The following is a 15,000-nucleotide window of genomic DNA, read 5'->3' on the forward strand; positions in this document are numbered from 1 at the left end:
CTAAAGCTAAAAAAGGTACAGAATAATCTAAGATCATCCCAGGTAAAAATGTCATAAATTGAAGCCAAGTATTTAACAATAATTATTATGATCAATATAAGCCATAAAAACAAACAAAAAGTACACAAATGTATATGACTTCAAAACAAGATTCCACGATATTCCTTTTACCAAACATCGTCATTGCATGCTAGTAACCTTTCCTTGATCTGGAGTCCCATTCTCTTTCACACGCACCAGCTATACCATAAGAATCCAAGAGCCATTTACACTCCAATTCAGACACAAAATATGTAACACTTCAGTGCCATTTAAAGCAAATAAAAGCGCAAAATCATACATTCCTGTTCAAATCAATATGTTAGTCCGTACGTCGGTCTGTCTGTGTCTTGCTACCATATACCAATCACGAGGCTAGTTGCCGAAGCAATCTGACTCTCTATTCATATGCAAATACGCAGAAATACCAAGACACCGGCAGTCTGGGAAGAGCATAATATACTCATCAATTGTCAAGATTGAAAAAAAAAAACAAACTATTTTTACGTTATTTTGGAGAGAAGACTGAAAAGATATACCAAAGTACGTGAAAAATCACAAGTATCAGACAGTTAATTTACAATATGAAATGGTTAATTTTTACCATGCCTTTTCAAAATATATTAGATATTCCACTTACTGCACACTTCTTTATATATACATTAATAAGCAAACAACTCCTTTCAACCTAATAAAAATTATATCTTGTTACTTACTAATTCTGATAAGTAGTATAGTTGCCCTCATAGATGGAAGCCATAAATCACATTTTATATACAGCACGGTTATTGCAATATTATTTACTAAAGATTTATCTTTGCATTTTCTAATTCTTTAAACTTCAAGTAATTTTTTACTTTATCATACCTATCATATACTTTTCTTTCATGTTTCAACTGAACTACAGCGTCAGTCAACCTATTGTACAGCACGAGCTAATCTACATCTATTGAAGTATAAAATAAAATCGTATATTAAACGGTCAGATGAACATTTGCATAATTCAGTATTTCAGCACATAAACAGGAATTTGAGAGAGAGAGAGAGAGAGAGAGAGAGAGAGAGAGAGAGAGAGAGAGAGAGAGAGAGAGAGCAAACCATCAATTTTCCCAATGACGATGCACAAAAGAGGAAGGCCGGAAGTGACATTGGTGTTGCCCTCTTGAGAGAGAGAGACTTTCCTTTTCCTGTCCCCGGGTGGGCTGACGCCTCCTTTGAGTCCACTCCCTCTTGGCCGACCTGCTTTTTCCTCACCTGTCACACAGAGATAAGTACCATATGCCCCAAAGCGACAGTCTGTTCTGCTTCTTCTGGTTGGTGATCAAATATCCAAGCGTACACAGAAAATGATTCGTATTTAAATGTTCGAAGAGTTATCATAATCTGTACGGTAAGTGATATGGTATTCATTTTTTCTAACAGAAAAAAAACATGGTATTCTTGTAATAAAAAAAAAAAACTATTCAATCTAAAAATCTCTATAATACATAAAATACGGCATCTGTCTTTGTACCATACAGAGCTTTCCTACATAACACCACGCTGAAACCCAAGGCTGTCACTAATGAAATAACTTTGTAATTCTTTACCTCTTTCCCTTGATAACCCGGATTCTACCCAAGACTGAAAAAAACATTAAATTGGCCGTAAGCAGATATGCAGGTACCTTCATGTGCAACAATGATCATCGGACACAACACAGACCAGAATAAGTGACTGAAAACAGAGTACTTTATCGACAGTCGTAATAACCGTAATAACTACAGTACGTAATATGGCTATAATGTATTTTCCATAAGTGGCGCAGGTTTGTGCAATGATCAAAAAATTTTGTTATATAATCCGCTAATTGTTTTCAAACTAAAATGTTTTTTATCACTACCATTCTTGCTATCTAAGCTACTACCTTAGTTGGAAAAGGAGGATAGTAGAGTACAAGTACAAGGGCTCAAACAGGCTTAGTAGTCCAGTAACGAAAGGAAATAAGAAAATAAATAAACTATATAAAAGAAGTAATGAATAAGAAACTATAAAATACTTCAAGATCAGTAACTGTTAAATTATATATGTCGTATATAAATTATGAAGAGGGACTTGTGTTAACCAGTTATACATAAAAAAACAATTGCTGCAAGTTTAAACCTCTGAAGTTTTAACGAATCAACTGCGAGAATATTCTATAAGAATAAAACCTGTAGAATACTGTGTAGTAGTGGGCCTTATAATTGATTAATCAAGACTGTAAGAATCACGGTTGAGCTACATTAAACCTAGACCGTGGTTAGAACTAACTGCATACCTAGTCAAACGTACTGGATGGTACAGTCTGGGAAGATTTGAATGCAAAACATAGTCAGAATTATGAAAAATCTAACTGAACTACGGTGCCAGAGATTAATATCAAGATCAAGAATAATAAATGTAACAGATCACACTTTTTTTTTGTCCAATGAATTAAGATGAGTCAGCAGGCGAAAACTCAGGATAGACAGGTCACCGAAATTATTATAAGACTTCCTTAATAAGCCATTTTCTTGTGCAATTAAAGAAATAACAGATTAAATATTTCTTCAAAGTAAATTTTAATCAAGAATCAAACCTAAAATTTGTAAATACTTAAAGAAACATTATCAATGTAGATATATGGATGTAGAGAAGGCATTGTCCTCGACCTACTTACAATCATACTTAAAAGTTTTGTTTGGGTTCAACTTCATGCCCCAAATTTTGCACCAATTACCAATTTTACCTAGATCTTTATTAAGGAATTAAGCAACACAAGACTTATATTAAGGAAATACAATTGATGCAAAGAGAGCAGCATCATCGGAATAAGTATCCAGCTTGATTTCTAGGCCAAATCACATATGATGCGGAAAGGGTATGAAAAGCAATGTTCAAAGAACGCTACCTTGAAGAACACCACATATTACATTCCCTTAGTCACTATTGTGTCCATCAACAACTCTTTGGAATCTATTATTTAAAAAAAAAAATCAATACATACTCCCAACTGTTTGAGCATGAGAAGAAGAGCCTCACAATTAACACAATCAAAGGCAGCGGTAAAATTAAGGCCAATCGTATGAATTTCATGACCCCCGCAAGAGATTTCTGTACAGTATTGGAAATTGTAAGAAGGGCATCACAAGCTCCAAGGATGAGCCTAAAACCAAACTGCAAACTAGAGAACAACTTAAAACACAAGAAAAGAGGTAATCTATAAAACTAACAAAAACATAATAGAGAGAGAGAGAGAGAGAGAGAGAGAGAGAGAGAGAGAGAGAGAGAGAGAGAGAGAGAGAGAGAGAGAGAGAGAGTGAGTCATTCCGCGGGGCCCTTATCCCTCTCCCCTATTGTATGACCAGACACTCATGCTCACTCGATGACCAATAAATGGGGCGATGAATAAACCATTGAAACTGTTCCTAAAATCTAACGATTGTTGACAAAAGGCCGTCACCAACCATCATTTCACTGCTAACCACAAGGCTCACAAGGGCTCCAACTGCAGCGATCCAATTCCAGTATTTCACAACAATCTTTCTTCCCTCTCTAGCTCTCTTTCTAAACACACACACACACTCATAATATATATATATATATATATATATATATATATATATATATATATATATATATATATATATCTATATATATATCTATATATATATATATATATATATATATATATATATATATATATATATCTATATCTATATATATATATATATATATATATATATATATATATATATATATATATATATATATCATTACCATCATCAGTCGTTACTAGTTCAATGCAGAACAAAGGCCTCAGACATGTCTCTTTATGGTCTTTCTATGACAGTTTATAACAGCAGATTTTCTTAGATCATTAATCTATCGTCTTCTCTTTCTTCACATGCTTCTTTTGCAACAGCAAATTTTCTTAGTTCGTCAATCCATCGTCTTCTCTTCCTTCCCATGCTTCCTTTGCAATCTCTAGTGACCCATTTTCATTATTATTATTACTAGCTAAACTACAACCCTAGTTGGAAAAGCTAGATGCTATAAGCCCAAGTGCTCCAACAGGGAAAAATAGCCAGGTAATGATAGTAAATAAGGGAATAAATAAACGATATAAGAAGTAATGAACAATTAAAATAAAATATTATAAAAACGTTAACAACATGAAAACATAAATAAACTATAAAAATACTCATGTCAGCCTGTTCAACATAAAAGCATTTGTTGCAAGTTTGCACTTTTGAAGTACTACTGATTCAACTACCCGATTAAGAAGTTCATTTCACAATCTGGTCACTGCTGGAACAAAACTTCTAGAGTAATGTGTAGTATTGAGCCTAATGATGGAGAAGGGCCGACTATCAGAATTAACTGCAAGTCTAGTATCAAGAACAGGATGGAACTGTCCGAGAAGATTTGAATGTAAAGGATGGTCAGAATTATAAAAAAGCTGATGGAACATGCATAATGAACTAATTGAATTACGTGCCACAGATTAATATCTAGAACAGGAATAAGAAATTTAATAAACCGTAGTTCGTGTCCAGCAAATTAAGATGAGAATCAGCCGCTGAAGACCAAACAAGAGAACAATACTCAAAACAAGGTAGAATGAAAGAATTAAAACACTTCTTCAGAATGGATTGATCTGCGAAAATCTTAAAAGACTTTCTCAATATGCCATTTTTTTTGTGCAATTGAAGATGACACAGACACAATGTGTTTATCAAAAGTAATTTTGCTGTCGTGAATCGCACCTAAAATTTTAAAAGAGTCATACAAAGTTAAAGAAACATTATCAATGCTGAGATCCGGATGTTAAGCCACTCTCCTTGATCTACTTACAATCATACTTTGAGTTTTGTTAGGATTCAACTTCATACCACATAATTGGCACCAATATCCTTCTAATATCTGTCATTCTCATTATATGTCCTGCCCATGTCTATGGAAAGCTTTTAGTAAACAAAATGAGATTATGAAATGTAAAATGGCACTTTCTCTAAAAAAGAAAAGTATTCAATCAGAACGACCTATCAGTATTAACTTATGTATCAAAACCTGGAGCTTATTAAAGCCTTAGAACATAAGCTAGTTAAGACTCAGGGAGCTATGGAAATAATAATGATGAGATTAACACCAAGAGACAGAAAAAGAACAACATGGATACGAGAACTAACTAAAGTTGGGGATATTCTAACAACATTAAGAAAATAAAATGGTCATCCAGTGTATATATATATATATATATATATATATATATATATATATATATATATATATACACACACACACACACACACACACACACACACACACATATATATATATATATATATATATATATATATATATATATATATATATATATATATATATATATACATAAAGGATGCATACCTTGGGCAAAGTATCGTTATATCAGCTTTTTATGCCCACAAAATGTCCAATAATATTTCATGCCCTAAAAATTGAGATATGGCCATATTGAATTTTAACTAGGATGGCGATTAGATGGACACAAAATAACTATACTTCTAGTGAGCCTGTTTTTGTTCTAAAGATACAGCTCTAATAATACTCATCGGTTAACCAATTTTTATCAACGCTCTCAGCTATAATTTAGACTTTCCATCGTAAAATACTTTTAGCTTTTTCTCGTTGAAAAATTTAGAAATATCCCTAAATTTGTCAACATTCTATGACATGATTAAAGTGACAAGGGGCAAAACAATCTCAAACCAGTTTGTCTTTTTAAAATTAGCTAAAAAGCTCAGTTCACTAGGCTACAGTTTAGTTCGGATTTAGATAGCAGTCTCTACATCTGCAACTTACTCATTCACTTCCAAATTTACTTGTAAGGAATTCGTAGGTCTTTCGATAGTAAACATTTACATTCCACCATGAGATTGCGAAGTCGAATGCAGAAGACTACTGTAACAGTAAAACGGATAAGATGCCACTTAAAGGCATCTTAAGTCTTAATGATTGCATCAAATGGGGTTTTATAAAAGAACAGAAAAAAACGAGGGTTGAAATGTTACGCACTCCTTTATGATAGTGGTTAGGGATATGATTTGTTACTGCCATCCTCGAGGGCACAATGTTGATGTAGGGGTACTCTGCGCAGATAGCTTACTCTTGAATAATTCATCTCAAGAAGTACTGTGACAGCATGCAGTTTGAATTGACTAACTTTTCAGTGTCACTTTCATCAAAATTTGGAACATGGCTTTGAGTGGAATAGTATTTTTTCTCGAAACTATCTATGTAGAATGTTGACCTCTTCGGGAACAACACTATTGGACTTGAACGTTTCCCTACATTTCGCGGACTCCACATAGCATTAACACCAATATGAACAACATAGGGCAACACATAATCTCATCAGAAATTACAATAATAATGACATGTAATTTAAGGTTTTGCTTGTAAACAATAACAAAACTTAAGGGAATATGAATAATATTGAGAAACCACATACAGTTTATAAACATTAATTGTTACCTTAAGAAAATTTATTTTGAAATAAGTCACTAGGTCATTTTCAGATATCACATGAAAAACTATCAGTTCACAAAACTGATGGCACATCATATCAGTAGTCCAGCACAATGCAACGACGGCCATCTAAAGTAACAAATATAACAAATAAAGCTGGTTTGCATATCTCGGTTACACACAACACTAGGTTGGGCAATTGTCCGCGCTTAAATGCTAATTAAAACAACATACAGTAAACATGATGGTCCGCAAGCCACCTTACCGGAATAATTCAGCATGTAACAAATCATGGCTACATCATCAGCAGAGATAGAAGTATTATCATTGACACCCTGCAGCTATGTCCTACTCTACGTACTCATACAAAACATTATCATATACGTAAAACTTCTTAATAGTAAAAACTGAGAAATGAGGAGACAAGTGTAAATACTAGAAACATAATATCAAATAAACACAAAGCAATTGTCCGAATAAGAATATGAAAAGTAAATAATGAAAAACTAATCAAAAGAGCAAAAGCCAAGTACTACAATTCAGAAAGCACTCCCACAATCATATATTGAATTTTCGACATATGAAGAAACACCATTTTATTTCAATTTTATGATATCAAATAAAGACAGAGAATAATTAGTAGCAATAAAAACAACGTGAACTCAAAGTGAAAGTAAAATAAATTTCTATAAATATTACCAGTCAATGTGGAACTTGAAAAACAAAATAAATCAAAATTATCCACATGATAGACGAGATTGCAGTGTAATAAATCCTTAAATGCACTTCACAATACACCCTTGTCAGTAAAAAAAAAAGAAAAAAATAACTGAATACTGTTTCGACATTCTAATCTTGTTTAAGAGATAGAAAAAAATCGAGCAACATTAAACCCTGTTGACAGATGCAATAGTAATCTGCGGCGTCAGTCACGGGAGTCGATATACCTTCTGTGATGTTGGGAAAGAGGGAGGGGGGGGGGGACTATGGCATGGGTGTGTCACGGGGCATTTGGCCATAGACAAAGGGATGGAGTATGTACCTTCGAACTCCATGGTGTAGGGCTACTAGTAGGGGATGGTTTAGAGGTCAGGATGCTGAGGGCGCAGATAGAAAGGGATACAAGGGCTGTGTACAAGAGCAAAAGCTATCCGATACCCTGTGCTCGTCTGAGCGGTGGATCTCTCGAAACGGTGTAACTATTAACAGCATTAGGCAACAACAATTGATTTTCTATTTACTATAACTTATTGATATGGATGTGTTTCTACAAGCGGTAGCCTTTATCACCGTGTAAATTCCAAAATTGACAAGCCTTATACCAAACTAAGCAGTATTTTTCGGATCTTTCGTTTATATGAATCATTCAAATGAATGCACATCAAAATGCATATACGATGTTCATCATATTTAGAAATCTATCAATAACATAATCTTATGATTAAGAAATACTAGTTCAAAAGATTCCGGCGATTTTACAATTTCTCCAAATCGAAAATTAAAATTCCATAGTAACAGTTCAAAAGATACACTTCATATTATTATTTGACCAGTCAGAGTATTTGTCATTTCAAACAAGTTTTAGATTCATTATTTTATAGTTCCAAATATCTACTATCGTGAGAAATATGGAAATTACTATGGAGATTATTTTGTAAAACCATATATCTTAATAGTAGGAAAACAAGAGTGGTATGATGAAAACTAGAGCTCCTTATTCATCTTGTTACATAAACCCCCCTTTATATATGCTGTATACATATAATATGTACTTTATATATATACACACACACACACACACATTATATATATATATATATATATATATATATATATATATATATATATATATGTATATATATACATATTTACATACATACACACATTATATATATATATATATATATATATATATATATATATATATATATATATATATATATATATATATATACATATACTTTACATATGTAACCTTAAATCCTTTCACAACTGTAGCTTTGCGAAATCGTTTTTCCTAGATTCACTATATATTTCTTATTGCAAATCCAAATGCGTTTCTAAGGAGACCCATGGGGTTCTTGAGCTTTATCATCAGGCAATGCTAAAATTCATTATATAAAATTGATATTAATAAAACACAGATTACGACCACTTAGGCAAATAACAAATCTGCCTAACTGTGACATCGTGACTCATGAACCATTTACCACTCCAAAATGCCTTCCACTTTGCAGTTCAGGTTAATGGTTAAATATCTTACCGTTATATAAACTTTTGCATATAAATTTTAATGTCTATCGGAGTGAGCAGGCATAAAAATACATACCAGTGGTGTAACGCTCGGTTCCCGTTCGTTGGGTCCATGAATAGCTCTCGAGCAGCTACTGGACTATGAAAAAGGGTGTGGGTTTAGAAAATGTATTCCCATAAACTTGGTGAAAATTCACAAGGTTAAACGTTTCTCATGACATTCCCTCCGAAAGGGAAAATTCGTATCGTGTGTGTATATATATATATATATATATATATATATATATATATATATATATATATATATATATATATATATATATATATATATGAGTAAAATTAAGATAAAGTTCAATAAAAATGCAGACACTAAATAAGGATTATGGATGAACCTCTAGAGATTGTTAATGTATATCATACTTACAAAAAAGTAAGCGTTTCCCCAGGACGTGAGACCGAAACTAAAAGAAGGATAAGTATGGGATGGAGACATTTTGATAAACAAAATTAAATTATGAAAATGCCACTTTTCTGAAAAGAAAAGTATTCAATCAGATGGTCCTACCGGTATTAACTTATCCATTAGAAACTTCGAGCCTTACTAAAGCCTTAGAACATGAGCTAGTTACAACTCAAAAATCTATGGAAAGTATAATGATGGGAATAAAAACTAAGATACAGAAAAAGAGCAACATACAGTAGAAACGAGAGCAAACTTAAAGTAGAGGATATTCTAACAACATTTAAGAAAAAGAAATGGACCTAGGCAGGACATATGAGAAAGACAGATAATAGATGCACAAGAAGAATAACAGAATGGGTCCCTAGAGATTGTAAACGAAGCAGGGGAAGGAAGAGAACACGATGGATTGACAAACTAGGATAAATTTCCGGGTATAACCTGGCACAGAAAGACCATAAATAGACGCGAGTGGAAGGACATGTCTGAGGCCTTTGTTCTGCAGTGAACTATTAACAGCTAATGATGATGACGATATATATACTGTAAATACACATTCTACTGCCTAGTTCTATTGAATCTCCCTCTTTCAAAGTAAATTGAAGTAAATTACAGTTACATTCGCTTACGGGCTGCACACGCAAGAGCTCGTGTCTTGCATAAGGCAAGGCAATCTCAACACATACAGACACACATATTGAATCTTGGACTTCATGAATGAATAATGAAGTCCAGGGTATTATAGAGCGTAACCAGAGGCTGAAACAAGCGCTATCATTTGACTCTAAACAATATAAACAAATTGAAAGTTTAACCTCTAGACTCTACAAATATCAGCTCACACTAACTTGATTTTATACAGAATTCGTTGAAATTATATTATCAATCACTGCATACTGATAACTATAAAACGACAAGAGGCAATATTTTTTCTACCTAATTTAGTTTCGGTTTCATTGCACACAGGCTATTGTATGACGTGAAAATTTATATCAATTAGTTTGATATTATGCATTGCTATATAATTCCATGCATCATATTCATCCAACAGCGGTGTTTTGGAATAAGATAACAATTTATTAACATGAAAACAGAAAACAACAAATATGTACAAGTATCACAGTCCAACTATTCACAAATATTTAGAAGTCTCTCACTTTGTAAAGCCTCTCACTCAAGTGTCCTTGCTGGTGCTGGTACCGTTGCCTTGGGATACCCATTGGACTGGTGATGTGTCGAGTTCTTTAGGGGGGAAAAGGGTTGAGGGTGAAATGCCCTCTAGGCTGCTGTAAACGGACTGCTGGGTCAGGGCCGGGAAGCTGAGTGGTGTCACAGGTGTCTTGAAGGTGGGTGACAGCAACGACACTGAAGGTGTTGGTGAAGGAGCCTGGAGAAGGGTGGCTTACAATGCAGGTGACATCCCTGGTTCACACTCCGTGATACGGGTCCAGGAGGACTGGCCTGAAGACTGTGGTGACTGGGGCGGCATCCAGGTTAGAGGTGATGGCTGACTGGCTGGAGGTTGCTGCTGAGGCTGCTGCTGCTGCTGTGGCAGTGCCTGCCTGGTGGCTGGTTGAGGTTGATGCCAGAACTGCTGCTGCTGAGGGGCTGCCAAGGTTGCTGCTGCTGTGGGGCTGGCCAGGTTATGGGTGGTTGTTGCTGTGGCTGCTGGAAGAGCTGACACCGCTGCCTATAGTGGTTCGGATCCAAGATAAGAAGGAAAATCACTCCCCTCCCACCAACCCCAAAGACAAGAAAAGGAAAAGTGGTTTTTTGGGGGGCCTGTGTGTGGGGGAATCATCTTTTCTTATTATTTCTTTTCAGTGTTTTATTTTCTGACTTCCTTTCTTTAATGTCTTTTATTTTCTATTCCTTCATTTTTGGGGGGGGGAGTTTAGTTTCTTTTATCTAAAAAATGGAACAACTGTAGGTGCAGCTCATGGAGCTACTACCATTCTTTCTTGCCAAGGGACAGCACCAGCAGGGGACATGTAGTAATGTGACAGGTAGTCTCGCTGATCTTTTGCATCCTTCTGGATATGATGGTCGGTTAAAGGCAGCAGCCCCTGCAGATGTCGATCAGTCCTCCATCCACCAGGGATCAGATCATGTGTGTCCGGATCTTCACGGTCCACTTCTAAAATTGCGTGTGGGTATCTGATGAGGATGAGGTTGTGCAGGACACAGGCACACATGGTAATCAGGTTGATGGTGTCGGGGTGCTGATGCATCGTCATCAAAAAGCAGCGGAACCTTTGACACAAAATTCCAAAGGCATTTTCCACGACACGTCGGGCACAAGACAACCTATAGTTGTATATGCATTCTCGTAGGATCTGTGACCGATGGGAGAATGGTTTCATCTTCCAGGTTTGGAGAGCAAAGGCGTCATCCCCTATGAAGTGATAGGGCACAGGCTGGTCATCATTAGGGAGTGGTTCTGATTGAGGCACTCCAGCTCTGTTCTCTTCTACACCATCATGCAGGGAACAGGTACTAGATGTTCCTACATCTGACGCACCACCCTCTGCCCCAACATCCACATAGGGAAACTTGTAGGTAGCATCTGCCACTGCCATCAGTACAATGCTGTGGAAGCCCTTGTAGTTGTAGTAGTAAGAGCCAGCATTGGGTGGCTTCTTCATGGCGATGTGCTTGCTGTCCACAGCTCCCAGACAGTTGTGGTAGTTCCATCTGGAGCTGAACCTGGCAGCAACTTCCTTCCACTCCTCTTCAGTTTTGGGGCAGCACAGCACTTCATCCTTGTAGACCGCGATGATGGCTTTACACACCTCGGGTATGAACTTGCAGATGGTGCTTGCTTCTACCCTGAAGCTGTACTGCAGACTTGGATAGGAATTTCCAGTGGCTAAAAACGGAGGGTGGCAGCCAGCTTGAGTCCAACTTGAAGCAGTTCCCTCATGAAGGTGGACTGCTTCTGGAGGCGAGGGGGTTAAGTACTCAACCATCTCTTAGAACAGGTCAGGTGTGATTCTGGGATAATTTTTGTAGCCGCTTTGATCTTCCTTGTGGAGTTCAGTCAGTAGACTGTCATACTGTCCAAACTCATGCCTTCTGGTTAACCATTCCTTGACCCACACTTTCCTTTGTGTTTTTCTTCGAGGTGGGGTTGCCATTTCTTGCTCTTCTGCCTCTTCCAGCCTTTCCCAGCTGCTCTTCAACAATGGCTAGAGCAGCTGCCAGGTATAGGCATCTTCTCTTCTCTGCAATGATTGTGTCTCTGGCATTATGCATGTTGTCTCTTCCACAGCCAATCCAAAAATCACCAGGGGTTGGGGAGGCCCCCTTTTTATATGGCGCGCCCAATTTGCCACGTCACCGTCCAAATTGCGCAAACTTGTAGTGCCAATGCGGGAAGTGCGTAAACTATGCACAAACTATGCGTGAACTCGTCGTGCCAGTTAGTATCAGTGTGTACACTGATGGGCACGCATTCGTGAACTATTCGTGAACTCGTTGTGAACTCATCGTGAACTATGCATGAACTAGTCGTGAACAGTGCGTGGGCCTCCCAGTTCGTGCCCCAAAATTGCACGACTTGTCACGACAAAATCGTCGTCAAAAGTCGTGCAAGCGTCAGCCTACCTTAAAGTTTAAAGAAGATGGCTAAGAATCGGGAAGCATAGGAGAGGGCAAAATATTCCCCCAAAACAACTAAAATATGAGAGGCAGTCAAAAAAGGATTTGCTATCATTATTACTAGCTAGCTACACCCTAGTCGGAAAAACAGGCTGCTATAAACCCAAGGGCTCCAAAAGGGAAAATAGCCAAGTGAGGAAAAAAAATAAGGAAATAGAATAGTGTGCCTGATTACACCTTTAAGCAAGACAGTGGAGGACCATAGTAAAGAGGCTATGGCACTACCTAAAACTAGTGAACAATTATTTAATTTTGGATTGTCTCTCTCCTATAAGAGCTGCTCACCATAGCTTAATAGTCTCATCAACCATTACCATGTGGAAAATAGCCACTGAACAGGAAGTGCAGTAGTTAACCCTTTGAGTGAAGAAGAATTTTTCGGTTTTCTTGGTGTTGCCAAGTGTATGCGGAAATAGAAGAATGTGTAAAGAATAGGCCACACTATCCGGTGTACTGTATGTGTAGGCAACGAAAAAATGAGCCTCTAACAGTAGTATTTCAACTGGTGGCTGGACCCTTGGCCAACCTATTAAGACGACAGGGCACTAATTGTATTTCATTATTCAAAGATGAACAGACCGACCAACATAAGATCGTTCTCACTCTCGAAACCTATTAACTGTAATGTGTAAGATAGGTATTGAATTTTTCTTGATCTGATGATCTGCATCTCAATTATTTCATGTACACAGCTAAGAATTATCCCTTGCCCTAACTAACCTCTTCTCTCCCCCCCCCCCTCTCTCTCTCTCTCTGTCATTACAGCACCTGCTGTGGATCTCCAAGAGGCAGTTCATTTTTTTCTGTTCCTTAAGGAGCACCTGCAATGTTTCTCTATAAAATGAAAAAAATTCATTTATAAGCTGAAACAACGCAGACAGCTTTGATCAAAGTCTCTCTCTCTCTCTCTCTCTCTCTCTCTCTCTCTCTCTCTCTCTGACGTTCATGATTCCCTAAGGCAGGTGGCAGCGTTTAACCTTTTTTCTAATTTGAAGGAATGAAGTCTTATTTGTGCTTCATCATTATTATCTAATATCAAACCTGACAACAAACATTTCCTTTCCCTTTCGTCGCTTTCTCTTTATACGGACGAATTTAATATTTTTCAAGACACAAGAGTAAGACTAAAGATAGCAGCTAACAAAAACTAATATCCCTGACATGCAAATTATAACCCCATTCTTGATACATTACCTAGACATTCTTTGGATACTCAATCAACCTTTACAGTAAAGACATCAAGTATTTTTATCAATCCTGTTCACTAACCATCTCGCTATTAATGCATGCTCACGAGTTGACAAACTACAAAAAAAATATTTTTTTTTAATGGACTACTTTCTATGAGAGAGCTCTTCTCTACAAAAATATCGCTTTTGATTCACTCTATAAATTACTTAGTTTAAAAAAAAGAAATAAACAAAGAAAAGTTGGCTAATAAACTTGTACTATGTTTTAAGAAAGGTAAACCAATATTGAAACCCCTAAAATGTAACTTTTTAACAATAATTTTTCGTAATAGCTAGTCATTTTATATGGGAAATTTATGTCTCCATGATAAAACGTTTAATTATTCCAGACTAATATAAGAAAGTAACCTGAAAACAGCAATTACTGACTGTTGAAAAGCTTCACATTCGATAGTAACATTCGAATATTTTTTTTACCAATCTTGAGATACCCACAATTCACCAAAGCCCCCACCCAACTAGAAACAAATTTTTACCGTTTCCCGACTCTTCTTCTCTAACGTTTACCCGGAAGGGGGAACAAGTCCCATTTAATAAAGACGCTAATGACTAAGACCTCCACAAAACATAAAACTCCCAATAAACTTTCACATCGGCGTCTCAAGTACTGCGTCTTAATGACTCGTAAGAAATGATCACCCACCGGAATTCTACACCAAATATAGGTCCGTAAGAGTCAGATTTCCTTGCAGTCACTTAAAAACCTTGGTGCTTAAGCGAGACCCAGTTCCAGGGGTTTCAGAGAATGGGACATCACTGACGGTGTTTACTTCGTGTTATGCAAACACATTTGGCTGGCCTGAGGATTAAGGCTTTGATCCTCCT

At 36.5% G+C, this 15,000-nt stretch overlaps 1 protein-coding gene across 1 annotated transcript in view; it reads right to left on the reverse strand.

Moving 5' to 3' along the window:
* Positions 1–12,331: 12,331 nt before the first annotated feature.
* The window catches only part of LOC137633528 (adenomatous polyposis coli protein-like), a 75,603-nt gene continuing 72,934 nt past the window's right edge, over positions 12,332–15,000 (reverse strand). Inside the window, exon 6 of the mRNA XM_068365824.1 lies at positions 12,332–12,489. Within this exon, the coding sequence (XP_068221925.1) occupies positions 12,332–12,489 (158 nt within the window). The remainder of the gene's footprint in view (positions 12,490–15,000) is intronic.

This window comes from Palaemon carinicauda, chromosome 3, assembly GCF_036898095.1.
Source record: "Palaemon carinicauda isolate YSFRI2023 chromosome 3, ASM3689809v2, whole genome shotgun sequence".
Classification (NCBI taxonomy): domain Eukaryota; kingdom Metazoa; phylum Arthropoda; class Malacostraca; order Decapoda; family Palaemonidae; genus Palaemon; species Palaemon carinicauda.